The sequence below is a fragment of the Dromiciops gliroides genome, chromosome 2, assembly GCF_019393635.1.
Source record: "Dromiciops gliroides isolate mDroGli1 chromosome 2, mDroGli1.pri, whole genome shotgun sequence".
Taxonomy (NCBI): Eukaryota; Metazoa; Chordata; class Mammalia; order Microbiotheria; family Microbiotheriidae; genus Dromiciops; species Dromiciops gliroides.
The window spans coordinates 532,352,089-532,378,235 of record NC_057862.1 but is presented as its reverse complement, the minus strand read 5'-3'; the positions used below and the strand labels follow the sequence as shown (position 1 = coordinate 532,378,235).

At 38.3% G+C, this 26,147-nt stretch overlaps 1 protein-coding gene across 1 annotated transcript in view; it reads right to left on the bottom strand.

Annotated features, from left to right (window-relative positions):
• Positions 1-11,638: 11,638 nt before the first annotated feature.
• The window catches only part of LOC122739252 (disintegrin and metalloproteinase domain-containing protein 2-like), a 117,977-nt gene continuing 103,468 nt past the window's right edge, over positions 11,639-26,147 (bottom strand). Inside the window, exons 20-23 of the mRNA XM_043981060.1 lie at positions 18,281-18,358; positions 17,964-18,078; positions 12,578-12,737; positions 11,639-11,693 (exon numbers count right to left, since the gene is read on the bottom strand). Coding sequence (XP_043836995.1) covers positions 11,639-11,693; positions 12,578-12,737; positions 17,964-18,078; positions 18,281-18,358 — 408 coding nt within the window. The remainder of the gene's footprint in view (positions 11,694-12,577; positions 12,738-17,963; positions 18,079-18,280; positions 18,359-26,147) is intronic.

Below are 26,147 nucleotides of genomic sequence, written 5' to 3'. Positions count from 1 at the left end.
GTTCAGCAATGCCAGCTGCCTAAGCATGATACGAGAGGTGGAAAACCCAGTAGATGTGGTGTTAGTGGACCCAATTCCAGAACTTCCTCATGATAAAGTGAGTCCCCTGATCAGAAGTAATGGAGACCTGATCAAAGGCAAAGGGGATCACAAGGAGGAATGATATATTCTGACAGCTTTGATCATTGCTGCTTCTGTGGCAGACTTCATTAGCACCTAAATGCTGTCATCTGAATAGGTATCATCTTAGCTGTCCCATTCCTCAAGTCCTTCTCACATACTAGCCATGCAATCTGATCTCAGTGACTGTATATTTATCCATCTCTGTCATAATGTAGACAGCATCTTCATCAATTCTCTGGAATTTATCTGGTTTTTTTTTTTGCTGATCAGGGTCCTTAAATCTTTCAGAACTGTTCATCTTTTATAATATTGATATTCTAGTACAGATTTTTCTCCTACAGCCTCCACGTTTTAATATGTTTGATTTTTTGGTTCCTTTTGCTTCTATGGTAATGAGTGAAGAACTATATATTTAAGCCATACATATGGCTCCATTATACTATGCAAGTAGTACTTCATTGAAATGCAGTTAAAGGGAGAGGGTAGAGTTTTCCTAATGGGAGTAGACACCCAAATAAGAGTCCAATTAGAGGAATCCACACAGTTCTTACCTCTAGCCATGATTCTCAAACTTTTCCATAGGATATAATCTTTTAAACAAAGCTTAGGCAGAAACTTCCTGGTAAGATGCTCTAAAATTATCTTTAATGCCTTTTTTTTTCTTTTTTTTTTTTTTTTTTAGTGAGGCAATTGGGGTTAAGTGACTTGCCCAGGGTCACACAGCTAGTAAGTGTTAAGTGTCTAAGGCTGAATTTGAACTCAGGTACTCCTGACTCCAGGGCCGGTGCTCTATCCACTGCGCCACCTAGCTGCCCCTTTAATGCCTTTTAACAAACAACATAAGGTACATTAAAAAAAAAAAAAAAACCTTTGGGTATTATATTGCAGGGTTCCCTTCAACACAAGTTTGAGAAATACTGCAATGCGATATACCACTGAATGGAGCCAAGGCATAGGGGTCAGGAAATGGGGAGGGATGTCTGCCTCTCTTACTCTGAAAAGCAGAAATATTTATTATATCCCAGGAGCTTCCTCTAGTGTTTTGTGGCGCACATAGCTGTTGAGGGGAGGATGGTATTGCCAGTACTTAGTCCCTTCTTTTAGTTGAAAAGGGGAGGGGGAAAGGGAATAAGCATGTATATAATAAGCCTACTATGTGCCAGGCACTATGCAAAACCTCTTACAAATAGTATCTCATTTCATCCTCACAAGAACTCTATGATGTAGGTGCTGTTCTTATCCCCATTTAACAGTTGAGGGAAATTGAAGCAAACAGAGGCTAAGTGACTTGCCCAGGATCGCAAACTAGTGAGTATCAGAGGCTGGATTTGTACTCAGGTCTTCTTGACTGCAGGAAGGTGTCTCCTACACTGCCAGATTGCTCTGAAATGGCTCCTTCAAGTTGTCAAAAAGTGCCCTCTGGTGGTTAAATTTGCATTATAGTTAAATTTTTAATAAATATTTATTTCGCATCCAGTATGTGCAAGGCACTGTGCTACGTGCTAAGATTACAAAGACAATATCAAAACAAGTCTCCATTCTTATCTCTCCTATTAAATTTTAGTGTCCTTGAGAAGAGTAAGGAAAGGAAATATGTGATTTAATTTTTGTATATTTAGCACCGAGTCTGGTGCCTTTCACAAAGTGCAATTAATGTTTATTGAAGATATTTGGAACTGAATACAGTTTCTTCATTTCCCATTGAGAAACAGTATGGCAGAATGGAAATAGTGTTTAATTTTTGACTCAGAAAATATTAATTTATTTACTCATTCACATACATTAAATATGAGTAAAAATCCCAGCTCTGAAATCACCATTATTCATCATGGTGGAGTGGCAAGAACAGGGGATTTAAAGTCAGAAGACTTAGCTCATATTCTGTTCCTGGGGAGGTGGAGCCAAGATGGTAGAAAGAAGCCAGGAAGTTGCCCAAGTTCTCCGCAATTTCCCTCTATAACATTAAATCAAGCCTCTGAATGGATTCTGGAGCTACAGAACCTACAAAAAAATGGAGTGAAACAGTCTTCGAGCTTAAGATAACTTAGAAGGACTTCAGGAAAGGTCTGTCTCACTTGGGTAATAGGAGAGCACAGAGCAGTGCAGAGGGTGTCTGGGCAAGCCACCTTGGGCATACCCCTTGGTCATACCTCAGCAGGCTAGTGGGGAAAGGCTCAACAAGTTGTGGCATATTTTTTTTTTAGGATTTTATTTATTTATTTATTTAAACTTTTAGGTTCCAAATTCTATTCCTCTCTCATTCCCTGCCTCCCTACCCTCCCCCCTCCCTGATATGGTGAGCAATCAGATATAGGTTATACATGTGTAATTATGTAAAACATTACCATATTAATCATTTTATATAAAAAGACTCAAGTAAAAGAAAAAGAAGAAAATGCAAAGTAGCATGCTTCAATCTATGTTCATTCAATATCAGTTCTTTCTCTAGAGTTGGGGGGGGCAGCTAGGTGGCACAGTGGATAATGCACTGGCCCTGGATTCAGGAGGACCTGAGTTCAAATTCAGCCTCAGACACTTGACACTAGCTGTGTGACCCTGGGCAAGTCACTTAACCCTCACTGCCCTGCAAAAAAAAATTTTTTTTAATTTAAAAAATAAAAAAAAATAGAGTTGTATAGTATGCTTTATCATTAGTCCTTTGGGACTGTCTTGGATAATTGCATTGCTAAGAGTAGTTAGGTTATTCATAATTGCTCATAGAACACTAATGCTGTCACTGTACACAATGTTCTCCTGATTCTGCTCACCTCACTATACATCAATTCATATAAGTCTTTCCAGGTTTTTCTGACATTATCCTGCTTGTCATTTCCCACAGCACAATAATATTCCACCAAAATAACACACCACAGCTTTTTCAGTCATTCTGCAACTGATGGGCATTCCCTTGATCTCCAATTCTTAGCCATCAAAAAGAGTTACCATAAATATTTTTTTTCTTTTTCCTTTTTCACAGTTACTATTTGTTAAGTTTCCCTCCATCCTATTCCCTTCCCCATGATATTTATTCTATTATCTATCCTCTTTCACCCTATTCCTCCTCAAAAGGGATTTGTTTCTGACTACCCCCTTCCCCACTCTGTCCTCCCTTCTTTCACCCCTCCCTCCTTATCCCCTTCCCTTCCTACTTTCCTACAGGGTTAGCTAGATTACTCCATCCAATTGAGTATGTATGATAATCCCTTCTTGAGCCAACTCTGATGAGATTAAGGTCTTTGAGACAATTCTGATGAGTGTGACGTTCATTCACAGCCCCACTCCTCCCCCATCTCTTCTTCTATTCCATAAGCCCTTTCCTGTTTCTTTCATGTGGGATTTCACCCCATTCTACCTCTCCCCTTCCCCCTCCCCCAGGAGAGTCTTATCCCCCCTCAATTTTACACAAAAAATATCATCATGGGGCAGCCAGGTGACACAGTGGACAAAGCACCCACCCTGGACCCAGGAGGACCCAAGCCCAAATCTGGCCCCAGTCACGAGACACTCATCCACTGCTTGACCTGACCCTGGGCATGTCACTCAATTCCAACCATGCCACAAAAAAAAGATAAAAAATAAATGCTTTACAGATATCATTCCTTCATATTCAGCTCAGAACTGTGCCCTATCATCTGCCCTAATACTGAGAAAGCTCTTATGAGTTAGATGTATCATCTTCCCATATAGGAATATAAGCAGTTGTAAAACTTTTAACATCCCTCTTAATTTATTTTTCCTGTTTACCTTTTTATGCTTCTCTAGGGTCTTGTATTTGAAAGTCAAATTTTCCATTCAGTTCAGGTCTTTTCATCATGAATACCTGAAAGTCCTCTTTTTCATTGAAGTCCCAATTATCCCCCTAAAAGATTATACACAGTTTTGATAGATGATTTTGGGTTGTAATCCCAATTCCTTTGCCTCTGGAATAGCATATTCTATGCCCTCTGATCCTTTAATGTAGAAGCTGTTATATCTTGTGCTATCCTGACTGTGGCTCCACAGTACTTGAATTTTTTCTTTCTGGCTGCTTGCAATATTTTCTCCTTGATCTGGGAAGTCTGGAATTTGGCTATGATAATCCTGGGAGTTTTTCATTTTGGGATCTCTTTTAGGAGGTGATCAGTGTATTCTTTCAATTTATAGTTTACTTTCTGCTTCTAGAATATCAGGGCAATTTTCCCTGGAAATTTCCTGGAAGATGATGTCTAAGCTCTTTCCTTGATCATGGTTTTCAGGTAGTCCAATAATTTTCAAATTATCTCTCCTAGATCTATTTTCCAAGTCATCTGTTTTTCCAAGGAGGCATTTCACATTGCCCTCTATTTTTTTCTTATTCATTTGGATTTGCTTTCTTGTGTCTTGATTTCTCATAAAATCATTTGCTTCTTTTTTCTGAATCCTAATTTTTAAGCAATGGTTTTCTTCAGAGAGCTTTTATACCTCCTTTTCCATTTGGCCAATTTGGCTTTTCAAGTTGTTGACTTTTTTTTCATGATCCTCCTGCATCGCTCTCATTTCTCTTTCCATTTTTTCCTCTACCTCTCTTCCATCTACCTCTCTTAGTTTATCTTTAAAGTCCTTTTTGAGTGCTTCTATGGTCTGAGAGCAATTCATATTTTTTTTGGAAGCTTTGGATGTAGGAGTCCTGATGTTGCTATCCTCTTCTGAGGGTGTACTTCGATCCTCCTTGTCACTAAAGAAACTTTCTATGGTCCTCATCTTTCTATGTCTGCTCATCTTGGCAGTCTTTTACTTGACATTTAGCTCCTTCTTAAAGTGGGGCACTACTTCCAGGATGTACTGTCCCAAGCTTCATGGGGTCCCAAGTGGTATGATTTAAGGAGGTGCTGGTTCTTCACTTTCCTGGCCTGTTCTCTGGTCTATAGATAACCCCAGGCAAACTTGCTAATCAACCAGGCAGCAAAACTTTGTGTGCTGTGGTTGTTAGCTCTGCTGAGCTTGCTCCCCTCCCTCACCTGGGTTGCTGCCACTCAAGCCTACTTCCTGGTTCCCAGCAGGGGTAAAACCAAGTTCTGACTCAGTGCCAGCAGAGACCCTTGTAATCTACCCCTAGCCAACCTCTCAGCCCTCTCACCAAACCTTGAGCTTAGTTCCAGACAACACCAGCACTGCAGCTGATTCAGAGTCTCTGGGGGGGTCTCTTTCTCCGGCAAGGCCTGCCTGGGACTGGATGTGTCATGTCAGCGTGACCTCAGGGGTGGACTCCACTCCTGCCCCAGCACATCAGCCCCCTCCTGCCGACCTTATAAGCTGTCTTTGACTGGGTTTCTTTTGTGGGTTCTGCTGCTCTAGGAATTGTCCTATGGCATTATTTGGAGGTTTTTTGGAGTGATTGTGTCATGAGTTCTGAGAGCTTACTGCCTTTCTTCCTCCATCTTGACTCCGCCCCAGAAATCCATGCTATATGATTTTGATGGAATACTATTGTACTATAGGAAATGATGAGAAGGATGCTCTTAGAAAAACCTGAACTTGCATGAACTTATTCAAAGTGAAATGAGCAGAATTGAGGGAACATTGTATACAGTAACATCACTATTGTATGATAATCAACTGTGAATAATGTAGTTATTCTCAGCAAAACAATGATCCAAGACATTCTGACAGACATAATAAAGAATGCTATCCACCTCCTGAGAAAGAGCTGATGGAGTCTGAATGCAGATTGAAGCCTACTTTTTAAAACTTTATCTTGGGGCAGCTAGGTGGCGCAGTGGATAAAGCACCGGCCCTGGAGTCAGGAGTACCTGAGTTCAAATCCGGCCTCAGACACTTGACACTTACTAGCTGTGTGACCCTGGGCAAGTCACTTAACACCCATTTCCCCGCAAAAAACAAACAAAAAAACCCAAAACCTTTATCTTGATTGTTTGCTTTGGTCTGTTTTCTTTTACAATGTGACTAATATGGAAATATGTTTTGTATGACTACACATTTATAACATATCAAATTGCTTGATTTCTCAAGTCAGGGAGAGAATGAATTTGGTATTTAACATTTTAAAAAATGAGTACTAAAATTGTTTTTGCATGTAATTGAAAAATGTGTTTAAAAAAACAAATATGATATTCAAACAAAACAAATTCCCAAATTGGTCATGTCCAAAAATAATGTCTTATTCTACACTCTTGAATCAATCACTTCTCTATTAGGTAGTAAGTTTCATCACTCACTGGTCCCCTAAAATTGTGGTTGGTCAGAGTAAAGTATTTCAAAGTTGTTTGTCTTTACAATGTTATTGTTATTTAATGTTTTTCTCCCAGTTCTGCACTTGACTTTGCATCATCAATTAATATGTTTTCCTAGGTTTCTTTGAAAACTGCCGCTATTTCCTAAAGCACAATAGTATTCCATTATACTCATATATATATATATATATATATATATATATATATATATATATATATATATATATATATATATATATATATATATATATATATATATATATATATATATATATATATATACTATATGAGTTCAGCCATTTCCCAACTAATAGGCATCCCCTTATTTTGTAGTTTCCTACCACCAGAGAATTGCTAGATAATTGTACATACAGGTTCCATTCCCTATCTTTAGTTGTATTTCTGGATCAGAGGGTATTCACAGTTCATTAACTCCTGGGGCATAGTTTTCCAAAATGGAAGGACCAATCCACATCTTCACTAACAGGGCATTAATAGGCTATTTTCCTGCAGCCCCTTTAATATTTATCATTTTCCTTTTTTGACAATTTTAAAAATCTGATGGGTGCAAAGTGGAATCAGAGAGTTGCTTTAATTTGCATTTCTCTAATTATTAGTCATTTGTATATTTTTTTTTCATATGGCTCTAAATAATCTGAGTTTCTTCCTTTGAGAATTGCCTAATCATATTCTTAGACCATTTTCCATTTGGGGAATGACTTGTATGTTTATAAATGTGAATCAGTTCACTATGTATTTTGGAAATTAGAACTTTATCAGTGAAGCTTTCCATAAAGTTTTTCCTCAGCTATTTTTTTCCTTTTCTATTTTAGCTTCATTGATTTTGTTTATGCAAAAAAATTGATTCTATATAATGAAAATTGTTCATTTTTATTTTCTGTGATCCTCTCTATCCCCTATTTGTTCACATGGATGTTTCCTATCCATGGATTGGAAAGGTTATCTCCTTTAGTTTATTTGTGATATCACTTTTGCTTTTAAGTGATGTACCCCTTGAAAGTTTATCTTTATATACAGTATGAGATGTTAGCATATTACTTAGCTTCTGCCAGAGTGCATTCCAATTTTAAGAGGAATTATCTTAGAAGATGCAGTGACAAATATGTCCAGAAGTAGATATATGATAATAAACTTGAAACTTGAAACATATGAATTTGTTGTGGGATAAATTTTTATGCTTCTTCAGATTTCTTGATGTTTAGATTTATTCTACTTTGCCTAAGAACGTGGAACCAGAGTCACTGGGTAAAAGTTATGAAGAAATAGATTTTGGCCTAATTTTTTAAGCCCTAATAATCAGAGCTATCTAAAAATGGGCTGGGCTGCATCATTGGCTGGTGGAGGTATTTAAGGGGAGGAAGGATGATCATTTGTCTAAGACAGGGTTAGATGGGTTGGAATTCATAACTTGGGTAAGGGTTAGATGATGTGATTTCTGAATTCCCTTCTAACTTAAGTATTCTATCATGGTAAAGTGACTCCTTGGAACGAATGGACAGAAAAGTGTGAGTATGCACTTTCATTTCAACACGCTGTCATTTCAGAATATATAATTCCGTGATTTACCAGATGATGCATTGCCATATCACATATAGTGGATAAAGTTTTGGACTTGAAGTCAAGAGTTTTGTTGTAGTGGTGGTGGTTCAGTTGTTTCAGTCATGTCTGACCCTGCATGACCCCACTGTGGGATTTTCTTGACAAAGATACTGGATTGGTTTGCCATTTCCTTCTCCGGCTTATTTTACAGATGAAGAACTAAGGGAAACTGGCTTAAGTGACTTGCTCAGGGTCAAATAGCTGGTGAATGTCTGAGGCCAGATTTGATTTCATGAAGCTGAATCCTGATGATTCCAAGCTCAGTGCTCTATCTACTGTGGCACCTAGCTTCAAAATCACCTGAGTTCAAATCTTGCTGAAGGCTCTTCCTACCTACATGATCCTGGGCAAGATACTTCACACTCTCTGTGTATTAGTTTCTTAATCTGTAAAAATGGAGAGACTTTGATCTTTTATATAGAGCTGAAAGGGACATTAGAGATCATCTAGTTAACCCTTTAATTTTACAGATGAAGAAATTCAGACACAGAGATAAGGTGATTTGCCCAAGGTCCCACTGAAAGTCAAGTCTGAAAGTGGCAGAGCTGGGTTCTGAACCCACATCCTTTGACTCCAAACTCAGCATTTATTCTAATCCAAAGTCTTTACAATAGCAGCAAGAACCATAGAAATATGTGTCAAAAGGACTTATCTTGTTAAACCCAAAGCTATTCCTTCATACTATACTTGCCCAACTTACTAAATCCTCTCTAGTCCACCATAGGCACATAAAATAGGTTTCACACACATACACACCAATTTTATTCCACATGAACAAATAATCCCTGAAAGAAAAAAATCTATTATATTAACCAAGAAATCACAGAAATCCCTGAGCATCTCTAACATTCAAGCAGCCAAGGTCCATCTTGCCTAGTCCAGGCATTCAACTGTTCACATGTCTTCTGCTCTTATCTGCAGAAGAGACAACAGGTAAATAAGGGTGATGTTCAAATTGTTGGAAATAACTGATAGATATCAGAACAATGAAAAACCTTAATTAGCATTTTTTCAAGACAATAAAGGTCACATAATTAAAAACAAATCATTGTCATGTACTTTAGCTGTAAAATGGAATGCTGAGATATCAGATGATGAAGGAAGTGATGTAAGTTGACACCATCAAAATGAAAATCTTTATCATGAAGAAATAAGTCACTGATATAACTCACCTTTATATACCTGTTAATATTTACCAAGTACTTTCCTAATGGAAACTCTATGAGGAAACAGAATCTCAGAGACCTTAGGGGATTTGTGAGGGTCCAACAACGGCAAATGTAAGAGCCACAATTTGGACACAGGTCTCCCCCAAACTTTACCTTCCTGAAATTGGAATGGGTTTTTAACAAGTTTATTATTTCAGTGTTTTAGTTTATGTGAAAAGAAAATGTGTTCAAATTTTAAAACTTTTCAAGTTGCAACTATATAAGTGTACTGCCATCAAAAATTAGTATTTTGCTAGTACCCTACCTGGTTCAACCTTCCTTTCTTCTTCTTTTCTTGTCATGGCTTAGAAGAATCAGTATCTAATCCTTTGGTAACGTGAAGGGAGGCCAGGGATGTTTGTACTAAATCACTATCACCCTGGAGGTTCTCTATTCTAGGGTCAGTCCTTAGTCAGGAAGCAGCATATTTTTAGCCTACTCAATATCTCTCCTAACTTTTTTTTCTTGATTTAGCTGGACAGTATCAACATTTGCTTTTTCTCACAGAATAGAGGGGGCAAAGTTATTTGTGCAGAGTATTTTGGGATGGGGTATCCCTATTCTAGAGCCAAGCAGTAAAGAAGTCTATAAGTTGGCTTGTGCTATTGTTGTGAATTGTTGTTTGTACCTCATTTTCAAAGAGAACCAATGACATCACAAGGAGATGCTCACTCTTGCAAGAATTTGATTTAAGTGAGGCAGAATTGCACTAAGTCATAAGCCTCACTCTCTCTTCCATAGTCCTCAAAGTCCAGTGGCAAGACAAAAGTCAATACTACTGGTGGTGGCCCATGATGCAGTGGATGATCTTGGTGATTTTTATGTCTGACCAAACTCTAAACACTCCAAGTGACTGCTTCAGCTGCCTTCAATGGCCACTGGAACAAATTGTTTTGATATATCCATTCTGCCAAGGGAAGCCTTCACATGCTTGGGGTAAACACTTCCCTAATGGGTTTGAGGCCTGCCAGTTACCCTCAATTTGGGTTAGCCCATTTGCCAAGAAAGTTTACTGATGTGTGGCCACTGTGCATGCTACAGCTTCTTGGAGCCACACATAAGAGTTGAGTTCTAGGTAGGCACCAAATATGGATGAGCAGCCCTAAAAAAGGCTCAGCAAGGGGCAGAGCCAAGATGGTGAAGGAGAGGCTGTGACTCCCACAAGTGCCTGATAAACCCATCCACTCACTCCCAAATAATGCCATAAAAGAACCCAAAAAACCAGAGCAGCCTAACTCACATAAGAACAGTGAGATTATTTTCCAGCCAAAGATGGCAATTGGGAACACCTGCTGATCGGGCTGATCAGACTCAGCCAGTAACAGACCGCACCTACAGTGCCTCTGAGAATTTAGCGCCAGCAGCTTCTTCTGAGGCTTGGCTAGCGTATCAGTGAGGGGGTTTTGTGGTTGGCTGGAGTGAAGTGGCTGTAATCTCTGCTGGAGTTGAGGTGAAGCACCCAGGTTCTGAATCAGTGGGCCAAATTGAGTGGTGGGGGTCCAGTGGGGGAGGGGCACAGTAATGCCAAGGTTCTGGCCATAGAGAATCAGATTTCAATCAGAAATCTGCTTCCAGCTTGAGATGAGTCGGCAAAGAAAACAGTGGACAATAAACAGCTTCTTTGGGGATGGGGTAGACCAGAATACACCCTCAGAAGAAGATAATAACAAAGTCAAAGCTCCAACATCCAAAGCTTCCAAGAAAAATATGAATTGATCTCAGGCCATAGAAGTGCTCTATAGGGACTTTGAAGAGAAAGTAGGAGAGATAGAAGGAAGATTTGGAGAGAGGGAGGAAAGAATGGAAAGAGAAATGAGAGTGATGCAGGAGAGTCATGCGAAAAAAGCTCAGCAAGCCCTCACAATAGAGGTGCTAGACCTCCCTGAACACTCCATACACCCCACTGTTGTGAGTACATGTAGGCTGATGGGGGAAGGGAGCTGAGGATTAGCACTCTATGGTGTTACTTCATAAAGGATATTTTTGGGGCAGCTAGGTGGCACAGTGGATAGAGCACCAGCCCTGGAGTCAGGAGTACCTGAGTTCAAATACGGCCTCAGACACTTAACGCTTACTAGCTGTTTGACCCTGGGCAAGTCACTTAACCCCAATTGCCTTACTTAAAAAAAAAAAAAAAAAAGGATATTTTTATCTTGTCTGTGATTCCACATTTTGTGAATTTGGCTATAATTACTCTACATTTGGCATGCATATATTTTTTATGATGAGAGAAAAGAGAGGAATTGAAGGGCTGGAGTGGGCTGAAGAATATGTCTAGCCTTATTGATAATATGAGCAAGAAGTTTCTTTAACAGACTTTTAACATTTTACTCTTTGGAGAGGTGAATAATAAGTTGCACCTAAGAAAGTGGTGCAAAAATTGGCTTACAGAGATCAACCTACTTTAAATAAAGAACCCATAACTCTTCTATGTGTTTTGTGATCTACTGCAAAGCATTCAAAACTTACCTTCATGTCTTAAATGTCTGGATTGTCCTTGGCTTCTTCTGAATGCTTGTCCTCTGGAAATGCCCTTCATACATAAAATAATTTTTTTAAGTCTTTAAATAAAGGAAAGGAAAAGGAAATACCACTTTTCCTATTAACATCTCACTGAGGAAACTCCTCCCTGACTGCCTCCCTGAGAAAATGGAGGTTGGTCAGTAGATAGGGAAAGACTAAAGATTAGTGAGAGTGGAGGTTAGAGAAGGGAGAATTTATTGGAGAAGGATGGGATGAGACCAAGGGTGCATGTAGAATGGTTTTCTGGGAAATGAGAAAAGCTATGAAAGACAGAGATGGAAGAAATAATAGAGAACTACATCTGAGTGACATAAGAGAGGGAAGAAAGGAGATGGGGAGCTCTTGGAAAATGGACTCAATTTTTTGATAAAATATGAGGCAAAGACCTCAGTTGAGAGGGTGGGAGAGGGAAACCTGAGGAGGAATAAAAAAGATTTAGGATAACTGTCATTGGAGTAGCTAGCTAAGTTTATCATCTGAAAGGAAATGTAGTGTGTCAAGGCTATACTCAAAGCCTTTCTAGCATGGTAGAAACTGCCAGTTCTTATAATATAATATAATATAAGCCAGAGCTGATATTTCATGACACTGCTTTTAAGAACCCAGGCAACCTCATCTATTCTGAATGGGAAAGAATTTTATGCCACATAGCTTTCCTAGAGTCAAAAGTCTGAAAGGAATCAGGATCAAAATACTAAAATGTTTCTGGATTGCTTGTTAACCTATCCTCCACCCAAAATGAAAGAAACCAATCTCAGCTGAGATGTTACTATAAACTTTCTAAACAAAAGCAAAGTTTAGTTCTCTATTAGTAACAGTGACTAGTATAAGGAATTTGTATATTAAATGTGTTAGTAATATTTAATAAATTTTCAATTAAAAAAGTAAAGTTACTCATCACTTGGTGCGTCCTGAAGTATACATCTACATTTCTTGCCTTGGCGAAAAAATATTATTGCTAAAATTATTGCCATTATAAAAATAACTGCTATGGGAAAGCCAATTATGATGCCCCAGTTTTTAGATCTGTGATCTGAAGACGTTGCAAATAAATCTAGAGGAAAAAATTTTAAAACCATAATGAAAAGAATTTGCCTATGAAAATGGAAAGTTTTAAACTAGGTTGTAATTTACTTGATGCATCATTAATTTGTTTAATTTATGTAAATAAATTCAATGTAAGTACTGCTATATATTATATATAATATACACATATATGCAAGTATGATATCTATTAATTTACCCTAAAGTTCTACTCTAATCCATCATTGTGGAGTGAAAGTGACTTGAATTCTTGAGGGTTATGGCAGGAGAACATCATCAAGCTGGAAAAATGTCTATATGGATGTGGTAAAATAATGGAATTTGATCCCAACATGGACAAGAAGAAGGATGTCAGACGAATGACTAGAGGTTTTCAGCTCAAGGTAAAAATAGCAGGATTAGCACCTGACCCATTCTGTGAAATTATGCTGAAGATCAGGTTAACTTTTTTAGGCTGTCATGTCACATCAATGATTCACACTGAGCTTGTAGTCCACAAAATCTCCCAGATATCAGTCACAAATTTTATGGCTCCCCCATCCTGTATTTGTGGAACTAATTCTTTAAACCTAAGTGTAGTAGATTTGTCCCTATTAAATTTTGTCTTATATGATTCCTTTTAATTTGTCAACATATTTTTGAATCATAATTCTTTTTGCACAGCATTTTAACTATCTTTCCAGGCTTTGTGTCATCCGTAACTAGGTATGTCATCTGTGGCTTCATTTAAGGCATTGATATAATTGTTGAAGAAAAAAGAGACAATGACAAATCCCTAGGACACTTTACTAGAAGTTCCAAGTTGACATGATTCTATTTATCAGTACTATGGGTCTGGCAATTAAACAATTCTGAATTCACATAACTATATTGTCATTTTTGCCACATCTCTCCCTCTTATCCAAAATAATATCATGAGAGACTGCTGACTGTCTTAACAAGGTAGACTCAATCTGTGGTATTTAATTCAACTGCAACACAGATTAAGGCTCTCTGCATGGGTAAAGATAAAAACTGACACAGTTCCTTTTCTCAAGGAATTTACATTCAAACAGAAGATACACAATGTATACACAGATGGAAGAGGAAAGGCAGTGAGATTCGGAGCTCCTGACACAATCACTCCAAAAACCTCCAAATAATGCCATAAGAAGAGCAGCAGAACCCACAAAAGGACAGGCTGAGACCATTTTCCAGCCAGAGATGACTTAGAAGTTTGGCAGGAGGGGTCTGCTGTATCGGGGTGGGAGTGGTGCCCAACCCCACAGCTGTGCTGACACAGATACAGATCCACCCCCAGGCCGTGACAAAGAAAGAGACTCCCAGAGCCTCTGAATGGGCTGTAGTTGTGGCTGTCAGCTCAGTCTGGTGAGAGGGTCAAGCACTTGGCCAGGGCGGAGGGGGGATTATAGGGGTCTCTGCTGGCACTGAGGTGGAACTCTGATGTTTTACCCGGGCTTGTATATAGGACATAGTCTTGGGTGGCAGTCCCAGGTAGGGGAGGGGTGCAGGCATGCCCATGCTTGCAACCAAAGTGAACCAGATTTGTTTCTGGCTTAAAGAGCAAGAAGACCCGAACACAGGCCAGGTGAGCTGAGAACATGCCTCTCCTTAAATCTTACCACCTGAGACCCCCTGAAGCTTGGGATAGTGCATCCTGGAGGCAGTGCCCCACTTTAAGAAGGAATCATACCACCTTGGACCCCCTGAAGCCCCAGACAGTGCATCCAGGAAGCAGTGCCCCACTTTAAGAAGGAGTCAATTCTACCTAAATTAATTTACTTATTTAGTGCCATAGAAATCAAACTACCAAAAATTATTTTACAGAGCTGGAAAAAAATAATAAAATTCACCTGGAAGAACAAAACATCAAGAATATAAAAGGACTCAATTTGAAAAATGTGAAGAAAAGTGGCCTAGCTGTACTAGATCTCAAACTGTATTATAAAGTGGTAATCATCAAAAGAATCTGGTACTAAGTGGTAGATCGGTCGAATGGATTAGGTACACAATACATAGTGGTAAATGACCATAATAATCTGGAGTTTAATAAACCCAAAGATCCCAAAGATATCTGGGAATAAGAATTCACTATGTGACAAATAATGCTAGGAAAAGGGGAAAGCAGTTTGGCAGAAACTAGGCATAGACCAATATCTCATACCATATACCAAGATGAGATCAAAAGGGACATATGATTTAGATACAAAGTGTCATATCATAAGCAAATTAGGTTTAACATGAAATATATTACTTTTTAGATCTGTGGAGAAGGGAAGAGTTTATGACAAAAAAGAGAGAGTGTTACAGGATGCAAAATACATAACTTTGATTATATTACATTTAAAAGGTTTTGCACATAAATGCTGCCAAGATTAAAAGTAAAGCAGGAAACTGGGGGAAATTTTTACAGCAAGTTTCTCTGATAAAGGCCTCATTTCTCAAACATAGAGAGAACTGAATTACATTGATAAGAATATGATTTATTCCCCCAATTTATAAATGATCAAAGAATATAAACAGGGGGCAGCTAGGTGGCACAGTGGATAAAGCACCGGCCCTGGATTCGGGAGTACCTGAGTTCAAATCCAACCTCAGACACTTTACACTTGCTAGCTGTGTGACCCTGGGCAAGTCACTTAACCCCGATTGCCCCCCACACACACACACAAAAAGAATATAAACAGGCAGATTTTAGAAGAAAAAAATCTAAGTCATTTATAGTTATATAAAAATGCTCTACGGGGACAGCTAGGTGGCGCAGTGGATAAAGCACCAGCCCTGGATTCAGGAGGACCTGAGTTCAAATCAGGCCTCAAACACTTGACCTATCACTCTTCAAAAGGGATTTGCTTCTGTCTGTCCCCTCCCCCATTCTGCCCTTCCTTCTTTTGCCCCTCTCTCTTTTTCCCCTTCTCCTCCTATTTTCCTGCATGGTTAGAGAGATTACTCCACCCAATTGAGTGTGTACATTATTCCCTCCTTGAGCCAATTCTAATGAGATTGAAGTCTTTGAGCCAATTTTGATGAGTGTTAGGCTCATTTACTGCCCAGATTAAATAGATTACTCCACCCAGTTGGGTGTGTCTATTAGTCCCTCCTAGAGGCAGCTCTGATGAGTTTAAGATCTTTGAGCCTTTTCTGATGAGTGTAAAATTCATTTACTGCCCTGCTCCTCTCCCATCTTTTCCCCCACTCCATAAGCCTTTTCCTGTTACTTTCATGTAGGATTTCGCTTCTGCCCTTCTCCCTCCCCCAATGAATTCCCTTCACCCCTCAATCTAACCCTAAAGATGTTATCATCTAGCTAAGTAACACAGTGGACAAATCATCACCCCTGGACCCAGGGGGATCCCAGCCTAAACTTAGCCTCAGACACAAGACAGTCGCCCACTGTACGACCCCAGGTATGTCCCCCATCTCCAATTTTTTTTATGGTTCTCTAGGGTCTTGTATTTGAAAGTCAAATTTGCCATTCAGTTCAGGTCTTTTCATCACAAATATCTGAAAGTCTTCTTTTTCATTAAAGTCCCATTTTTTCCGCTGAAAGATTATGCTGAGTTTTGCTGGGTTGGTTATTCTTGGTTGTAATCCCATTTCCTTTGCCCTCTGGAATAGCATATTCCATGCCCTCTGGTCCTTTAATGTAGAAGCTGCTAGATCTTGTGCTATCCTGACTGTGGCTCCACAGTACTTGAATTGTTTCTTTCTGGTTGCTTGCAATATTTTCTCCTTGACTTGGGAACTCTGGAATTTGGCTTTAATATTCCTAGGAGTTTTCATTTTGGGATCTCTTTCTGGAGGTGATCGGTAGATTCTTTCAATTTCTATTTTAGCTTCTTCTTCTAGAATTTCAGGGCAATTTTCCCTGAGGATATCTTGGAAAATGATGTCTAAGCTCTTTCCTTGATCATGGTTTTCAGGTAGACCAATAATTTTCAAATTATCTCTCCTGGACCTATTTTCCAGGTCAGCAGTTTTTCCCAGAAGATATTTCACATTACCCTCTATTTTTTTATTCATTTGGATTTGCTTTATTGTGTCTTGGTTTCTCATAAAGTCACTGGCTTCCATTTGTTCAATCCTCATTCTTAGGCAATTATTTTCATCAAGGAGCTTTTGTACCTCCTTTTCCATTTGGCCAATTTGACTTTTCAAGCTGTTGACTTTTTCTCATGTCTTTCCTGCATCCCCCTCATTTCTCTTTCCATTTGTTCCTCTACCTCTCTATCTTTATCTTCAAAGTCCTTTTTGAGTACCTCTATGGCCTGAGACCAGTTCATATTTTTCTTGGAAGCTTTACATATAGGGGCCCTGATATTGACATCTTCCTCTGAGGGTGCACCTCAGTCTTCCTTGTTACTGAAGAAACTTTCTATGGTCTTCACCTTTCTCTGTCAGCTCATATTGCCTTTCTTTTACTAGACTTTTAGCTCCTTAAAGTGGGGCACTGTTTCCAGGCTGCAGTATCCCAAGCTTAAGAAGTCCCAGGTGGTATGATTTAAGGAGAATCAGGTTCTTCCCTCACCCGGCCTGTTTCCTGGTCCTAGATGACCCCAGACCAACTTGCCAATCAACCAGCTTTGGGTGTTGTGGTTAGCTCTGATGAGCCTGTGCCCCTCCCCCACCTGGGCCACTGCTGCTCAAGCCTACCTCCTGGTTCTCAGCAGGGGTGGAGAATCCAAGTTCTGCCTCAGCACCAGCATAGACCCCTGTAGTCTCCCCCCTACCCAGGGCTCAGCCCTCTCGCCAGACTGTGAGCTTAGTTCCAGAAGACACTGGTGCTTCAGCTGATTCAGAGGTTCTGGGGGTCTCCTTCTCTGGTGAGGCCTTCCTAGGACTGGATCTGTGTCAGGGTGACTGTGGGCTTGGTCTTGACCCCCGTATCAGCACAGCAGCTCCCTCCTTCTGACCTTCCAAGACGTTCTTGGTTAGAAGATGGTTAGAAGATTTCAGCATACTCTTCTGTGAGTTTTGCTGCTCTGGGCATTTTCCTATGGCGTTATTTGGATATTTTTTGGAGCGATCATCTCTTAAGTTCAAGAGCTCACTGCTTTTCCTCCGCCATCTTGGCTCTGCCCACCAGAAATGCTACTATTACCTTCTTAATAGAGTTGTGAATGGGTCCAAACTTTTTGGAAAAGTAGTATTAAATTATATACTAAGGGTTACTAGCCAGAAAGTCTCCTTTGTTGATAAAGAAATAGAATTTTTAGTGTCTGTTTTTAATACTCACCAGATTTTGAATGAATTCCACTGTCAATACTTCCTCCTAATCCATAGGTTGGAATGGTACAGTGTGGAGGGAGCCACCCATCTTCACAGTGACAGTGTTTTAGATTATTGCAAACCTGAAACCAAGTGGAAATATGATGGCAATGCTGGAATTTTCAGAAAAAGGGTATAGTCTATTACCCACCTTTTTATAAGGGAAACATTTAGAAGCATGAAACATCCTCATTAATAACACTGCTATAAAATAACCAGACTTGCTGAATCCAATTCTCATGCATGCACAATTTACAAAGATATCTCCAAGCCACTCCCACTTACCCCACGCCCCATGCATTTTCTAATATGACAGTCAAATCCCAGGGCAGTAAGTTCCACACAATGCCGGTTCAAACAAACCTAAAAATTAAATGGAATGAGAGATAAATTCAAAGTACTTCTCTGAAAGAAACCTTTACAATTTAAAGGTTATTTGGATGTTTAAATGCTTAAATGATTAGAATAAAACAGGAAAGGGCAGGAAAGTGGCATAAGAACTTCAAAATATGCAGGTACAGAAGGTACCCTTATTCCTGGTATAAAGGGCCAGCCTCTTGTGAGGCTGAGGCTCCTGGTTGATAATTATTGTAAAGGAAGTAAGAAGATAATAACAATAATCATAATAATTATTGTTTTATATATCACTTTAAGGTTTGCAATGTGCTTTATGAGTGTTGATTGCAAATGTGATTGATCCTCCCAACAACCTTGGGCAGTAAGTGTGATCATTATCATGCTCATTTTATTGATGAGAAAGATGAGTCAGTAGAGGTGAAATGACTTGCACAAGGTCACACAGCTAGTGTGAATTGGGGGGGGGGGCTGGATTCCAACTCACATCTTCCTGTTCCTAACTCCAGGCCAAGCACTCATCCTATATCTCACCTCACTTTCTCATACAAATTCCTTGAAAAAGCTGGCTAAAATCACTACCTCCTTTTCCTCTCACTCCTTTTTGAACTCTTTACAATCTAGCTTCTGTTATCACTCAGATGAAACTGCTTTCTCCAAAGTTAACAATGCCAAATCTGAAGGTCTTACCTCAGACCTCATCCTTCTCAGTCAGCTGCATTAGATGCTGCTAGTACTCTCCTTTGGGATGCATGAACTACTCTCTCTTGGGTTGCTTCTTATGTTTCTATTTGCTATTTGCCTTTTTGTGTCTCCTTTGCTGGTTTGATCATCTTCTCTTCTTTATATTTACTTTTTTGATAACCATTTAAGTTCTCATGGGTATAATTATTGTCTTTAGATAAATGCCTTTCAGATTCATATATCCAACTCCAGCCTCTCCTTTGACCTTCAGTCCTATTTTGCCAGTTGTCCACTGAACTGGATTTTCTGGAGACATCTTAAATTCTACTGAACTAAAAAATCTTTGCTATTAAACCTTCCCCTGTCCCAAACTTCTCTGTTTCTGTTAAAGGTACCACCATCCTTTCTCTATCCCAAGTTTATAACATTGGTATCCTAGACTCCTCACATTTCCTCACTCCATATATACAATCAGTTGAGTATAAATCATAAAATCCCCTTTCATATATCTATGTGTATGTATATGCTTATATATGTACCATCTTAGTTCAAGTCTTCATCATATCTTGTCCAGGTTATTGCAATCATCTCCCAGTTGACCTCTCAGCCTAAAGTTTCTCCCAACTTCAATCTATACACTGTTGCTAAAGTAATGTTTTTTTCTTAAACATAGATCTAACCATGTGACTTTCATACACAATCAACTCCAGTGGTTTCCCATTGCCTCTAGAATAAAATATAAACTCCTCTTCTGTTTTGGCCCTATAAAACCTGGCCTCAACCTAACTTTACAGACTCACTGTACATTACCCCACCTCCCTCACTCTGTGATCCAGCCAAATCGGTCTTTTCTTTGTTCCTCGCATGTCACTCTATATTATATCTCTATGCCTTTACACTGGCTGTCTCCCCATACCTGGAATGCATTTCCTCCTTACCACTACCTTTCAGAATTCTTCTTTTCTTTAAGATGTAGGTCAGGGATCACTTTCTTCCTGAAGCTTTTCTTTATTATCTTCAACTCCTCACTCTCCTTTTCTCCACCATATCCAAATTGTTGCCAGATCTTATCATTAGTACCTTTAGAACATCTCTCATATGTTTCCTTCTCTCCATTCAAACAGGTACCTCCCCTCACCTCTAACCTTGACTATTGAAATAGCCTTTTATTGATCTCCCTGCATCAAGTCTCTCCCAAATCTGATCCATCTTCTACTCAGCTGTGACTACAATTTTTCTAAAGCATAAGTTTAATCATATAATCCCCCTGCTTAATGGGCTCCAGTATCAAATAGAAATAACTGTTTGTCATTTAATCCTCTTCATAATCTTGCCTCTCTGTTGCCTATCCAGTCATCTTATATTTTAATCCTCTCTATGCATTCTACAATCCAACAACAATGGTCTTCTTGTAGCTCCTCAAACATGATATTCCATCCTATTTATATACCTTTAATTGGACTGTCCTCCATACCTTGAGTGCTTGCTCCTTCAAGATGAAACTTACATCACATTCTTCAGGAGGCATTTCCCTCTCAAAGTGTTTTCCACCAACTCTAGCTAATCTATACTTAGTTATTTTTCATACTGTCTCCCTGATTAAAATAAGCTCTTTTTTCTTTTTCTTATTATTATTTTCATTTTATTTTTATTTTTTAATCATAAAATTATTTTACTATTTTCTAGTTATATGTAAAGATAGTTTTCAACATTTGTTTTTATAAGATTTCTAGTTCCAAATTTTTCTCCCTCTCTCCCTTCCCTCCCCCTTTCCCAAGACACCAAGCAATCTGATATAGATTATATTTGTACAATCACATTAAACATATTTCTGCATTCATCATGTTGTGAACGCAGAATCAGAACAAATGGGAAACACCTCAAAAAAGAAAAAAACAAAAACAAAAAAAGCAGAAACAGTATGATTCAATCTGCATCTAGATTCCACAGTTCTTTTTTCTGGATGTGGAGAGCATTTTTTATCATGAGTCTTTGGAATTATCTTGGATCATCTGTATTACTAAGAAGAGTTAAGTCTATCTAAAATAAGCTTTTTGATTAAAGTAAGTTCTTTGAGGGAAAAGACTTTTTCTGCTTTTCTCTATCATAAACATAGGTAAAGGAAAGACTAACCTAGCTTTGTTTACTGGTGACATGATAATTTACCTAGAAAATCCCCCCCAAAAAAAATCAACAAAGAAACTGAGGTAATTTAGCTCCATTTATAATATAAAGCAAATCCACAAAATCAACTGTATTTCAACATAGAAATAACAAAAATTCAGAAGGAAAGACTAGAAAGTGGTCCTATTCAAAATAACTACAAAATGCAGGAAACACATGAGAGTTGGTTCTATCAAGGCACATATCATCTTATATAAATACAACTTTAAAATAGTCCTCATAGAACTAAAGAATGACCTAAATTACTTGGGAGATCTTTGGTGTTCACAGTTGGGCCATGCTGACATAATAAAATATCAATGTTACCTTAATTAACTTAAAGATTTACTATGATACCAATCAAACTATTAAGAAGACACAATAATGTTAGACAAAATTTAAAAATTCATTTGGAGGAACAATAGGTCTAGGTTTTCAAGGAACATAATGAAAAAATGGAGGAATGAAGATGGAACAGCACTTCTAAACCTCAAAGTTTATTATAAAGAAATAATAATCAAAACTATTTATTACTGGTTTAAAAATAAGTGTAGATCAGTGGAGGAGATCAGAAGAGGAATAATTGCACTCAATAATCAAGTGTCCAATAAACATGATAATGTAAATTGCTTAAGGAAGTATCCCTAGTTAACAACTGTGGGAACACTGGAAGGCAGTTTGGCAGAAATTAGTTTTAAACCAACATCCTACACCATGTACGACCATAAACTCAACATGGATAAATGACCTGAATATTAAAGGTCATTCCATTAAAAGTCGTGCATTGTTTGTTTTTTCTTTTGAAAAGAACCAGATCAGGTACTTGCTAAAAAGGCAGTTTTTTTAATTTAAATTTGAATTTAATTTTTTTATATTTTATTATTTTCTAGAGACAGTTTTCAACATTTGTTTTTTTATAAGATTTCTAGTTTCAAATTTTTCTCCCTCCCTCCCCCATCCCCAAGACAGTAAGCAATCTGATATAGGTTATATATGTACAATCACATTAAACATATTTCTGCATTAGTCATGCTGTGAAAAAAGAATTAGAGCAAAAGGGAAAAACCTCAGAAAAGGAAAACAAAAAAGTAGAAATAGTATGGTTCAATCTACCTCTAGATTCCACAATTTTTTTTTTTATTTGGAAAGCATTTCCCATAATGAGTCTTTTGGAACTATCTTGGACCATTGTATTGTTGAGAAGAATCAAGTCTACCAGATGTTGTTGATACTGTGTACAATGTTCTCCTGGTTCTGCTTATCTCACTCAGCATCAGTTCATTTAAGTCCTTCCAGGTTTCTCTGAAATTTGCCTACTCATCATTTCTTCACATTGATTTTTAAAAAAAAACTTTGTGTTCCAAATTTTCTTCCACCCTCCCTCCTCAACCCTCCCTATGGAATCAGGCAATTCAATGTAAGTCATACATGTGCAGTTATGCCTAGCATCTTCACATTAGTCAAACTGTGAAAGAAAATAGAATGATTTTAGAAAGAGGAACTAACAAATAAAATTATACTTCAATCTGTATTCAAATACCATCAGTTCTTCCTCTGTTGATGGTTTGCATTTTTCATACGTCCTTCTGATGGCATCCTGCTCATCATTTCTTTCACAGTTACTATTGTTAACTGTATTACCCTCCGTCCTATTCCTTCCCCTTGATATTTACTCTATTTTCTATCTTCTAGAAAGGCAATTCTTAACAACAACAACAAAGCAATAGAAACAACTATAAAAGATGACAGATAATTTTAATTACATGAAATTGAAGGTCTTACATAACCAAAATCAATGTAATTAAGAAAAGTTTGGAAGCTATCATGACAGAAGGTATCTTTGTATCAAATCTCTCTTCTATTAGTCTGATATTAAGATATAAAGGGTACTAACAGAAATATAAAAGACCAAGAGCTATTTCCCATTGTAAAAGTAGTCAAAGGCTACAATAGCTCTCAAACAGCTCTCAAAATAAGATTTTTAAACTATTAACAACTTTATAAAAGATAAAATGACAAAGAATAAAACAAACTCTCTCTGAGGTTTCACTTCATACCTAGCAAATTGACTTAGATGAGAACAGTCAATGTTGGAGGGGTCAGATATTCTAGAAAGTGATTTGGGGGCAGATAGGTGGCACAGTGGATAAATCAGTGGCTCTGGATTCAGGAGGACCTGAGTTCAAATCAAGCCTCAGACACTTGACACTTACTAGCTGTGTAACCCTGAGCAAGTCACTTAGCCCTCATTGCCCCACCAAAAAAAAAAGTAATTTGGAATTATGCTAAGAAAATTACTAAAATACCTATTCCCTTTGATCCAGGGATCCCACTGCCATGCATATATCCCAAGGAGGTAAAAGATAGCAGGGGCAAGGAGGGGATGATCTATATGATATAATATTTAGAGAATGCTTTTTGTAGTAGCAAAGACCTGGAAACAAAGTGCTCATCAATTGGGGAATCACTACATAAATCACGGGACATAAACATAACAGAATATTACTGCTCTATAAGAAAATATAAATATCAAGAATTCAGTAAAGCTTAGAAAGACATATTAACTGACCAAAATGAAATAATCACAACCTGTAAAATAATAATGACAATAGAGGGGGCAGAGCCAAGATGGCAGAGAAAAAGCTATGACTTGCCTGAACTCTACCCAAGACCCCTCCAAATACTTTCAAATAATGCCATAAGACAATTCCTGGAGCAGCAGAACCCACAAAAGGACAGAGTGAAATCATTTTCCAGCAAAAGACAACTTAGAACGTTGGCAGGAAAAGGTCTGTTATACCATGGTAAGAGTGGAGCGCAGACCAGAGCAGGGCACCCCAGTGCAGATCCAACAGCTCAGACCCAGCCCCAGAGAACCAGGCCTTGGGAGCCTCTGAATCAGCTGTGTGAGCATCTGCTTCTGGAACTCAGCCCACAGATAGTGAGGGAGTCTAGTGGTCAGTCAGACCCAGGTCACAGTCTTGGGTGGCAGCCCAGGCAAGGGAGGAGTACAACAAGCACACCAGACCTTACAGCTGCAGTGTAGCAGAATTCTGTTCATAGTTCCAGGGCATAAAGGCAGGCCTGTGGCTGCTTGCAGACTAGAGCACATATAAGGAGTGTGGTAAACACACTTCTCCTTAAACCATACCACCTTTGAAGACTTACAAATTTCTAGAAATATCTTAGAGAACAACTGCTTAAACCCTCTGAAGCTAGGGACAGTGTGCCTGCCACCCTGGAAGCAGTGCCCCATTTTAACAAAGAGTTAAAAGTCAAGAAATAAGCTGGGAAAATGCACAAACAGAAAAAAATGCTGACCCTAGAAAGTTTCTATAGTGACAAGGAAGATCAAAATACTCTCCCAAAGAAGACAACAAAGTCAAAGTTCTATATCCAAATCTTCCAAGAAAAATATTAATTGGTCTCAGGCCATAGAAGCACTCAAAAAGGACTTTGAAAATAAAGTAAGAGGGGCAGCTAGGTGGCGCAGTAGATAGAGCACCGGCCCTGGAGTCAGGAGTACCTGAGTTCAAATCCCACCTCAGACACTTAACACTTACCAGCTGTGTGACCCTGGGCAAGTCACTTAACCCCAATTGCCTCACTAAAAAAAAAGAAAAGAAAGTAAGAGAGGTAGAGGAAAAAATAGAAAGATAAATGAGAGAGATGCAGGAGGGTCATGAAAAAAAGTCAATAGCTTGAAAAGCCGAATTGGCCAAATGGAAAAGGAGGTACAAAAGCTCTATGAAGAAAATAATGCCTTAAACATTATGATTGAGCAAATGGAAGCTAATGACTTTATGAGAAATCAAGAAACAATAAAGCAAAACCAAAAGAATGAAAAAATAGAAGGCAATGTGAAATATCTTCTTGGAAAAACAACTGACCTGGAAAATAGATCCTGGAGAGATAATCAGAAAATTATTGGACTACCTGAAAGCCAAAAAAAGAACGTAGACATTATCTTCCAAGAAATTTTCAGGGGAAACTGCCCTGATATTCTAGAAGCAGAAGGTAAAATACAAATTTAAAGAATCTACCAATCATCTCCTGAAAGAGATCTCAAAATGAAAACTTCTAGGAATGTTATAGCCAAATTTCAGAGCTCCCAGGTCAAGGAGACACTACTGCAAGAAGCCAGAAAGAAACAATTCAAGTATTGTGGAGCCACAGTCAGGATAACACAAGATCTAGCAGCTTCTACATCACAGGATCAGCGGGCTTGGAATATGATATTCCAGGAGTAAAGGAACTGGGATTACAACCAAGAATCACCTATCCAACAAAATCTAATATAATCCTTCAAGGGGGCAAATGGGAATTCAGTGAAAGAGGGTACTTTCAGGCATTCTCTTGATGAAAAAACATGAGCTGAATAGAAATTTTGACTTTCAAATACAAGACCCTAGAGAAACATAAAAACGTAAACAGGAAAAAGAAATCATAAGCGACATTAAAAGGTTAACCTGTTTACATTCCTACATGGGGAGATTATACTTGTAATTCATAAGAACTTTCTCATTATTAGGGCAGCTGGGTGGAGTATATTTAGACAGAGGGCACAAGTGTGAGTTGAATATGAAGAGATATCTTTAAAAAAAATTAATTTGGAACTCATAATAGAAAAGGATCTCCAAATCCAAGGGAAAAAAAAAAAAGAACTGTGGAGTATAGATGCTGATTGAACCATACTATTTCTTTTGTTTTGGGTGCTGTTGGTTTTTTTTTCTATTTTGAGGTTTTGCATTACTGCCCTGATTTTTTCTCTTATAACAGGATTAATGCAGAAATAGGATTAATGTTATTATGGATATATATGTGTGTGTATATATATATATATATGTATATGTATATAGATATATAGATATAACCTATATCAGATTACCTGCTGTCTAGGGGAGGGGGGAGGGAGGGGAGGGAGGGAGAAAAATCTGAAATTGTAAAGCTT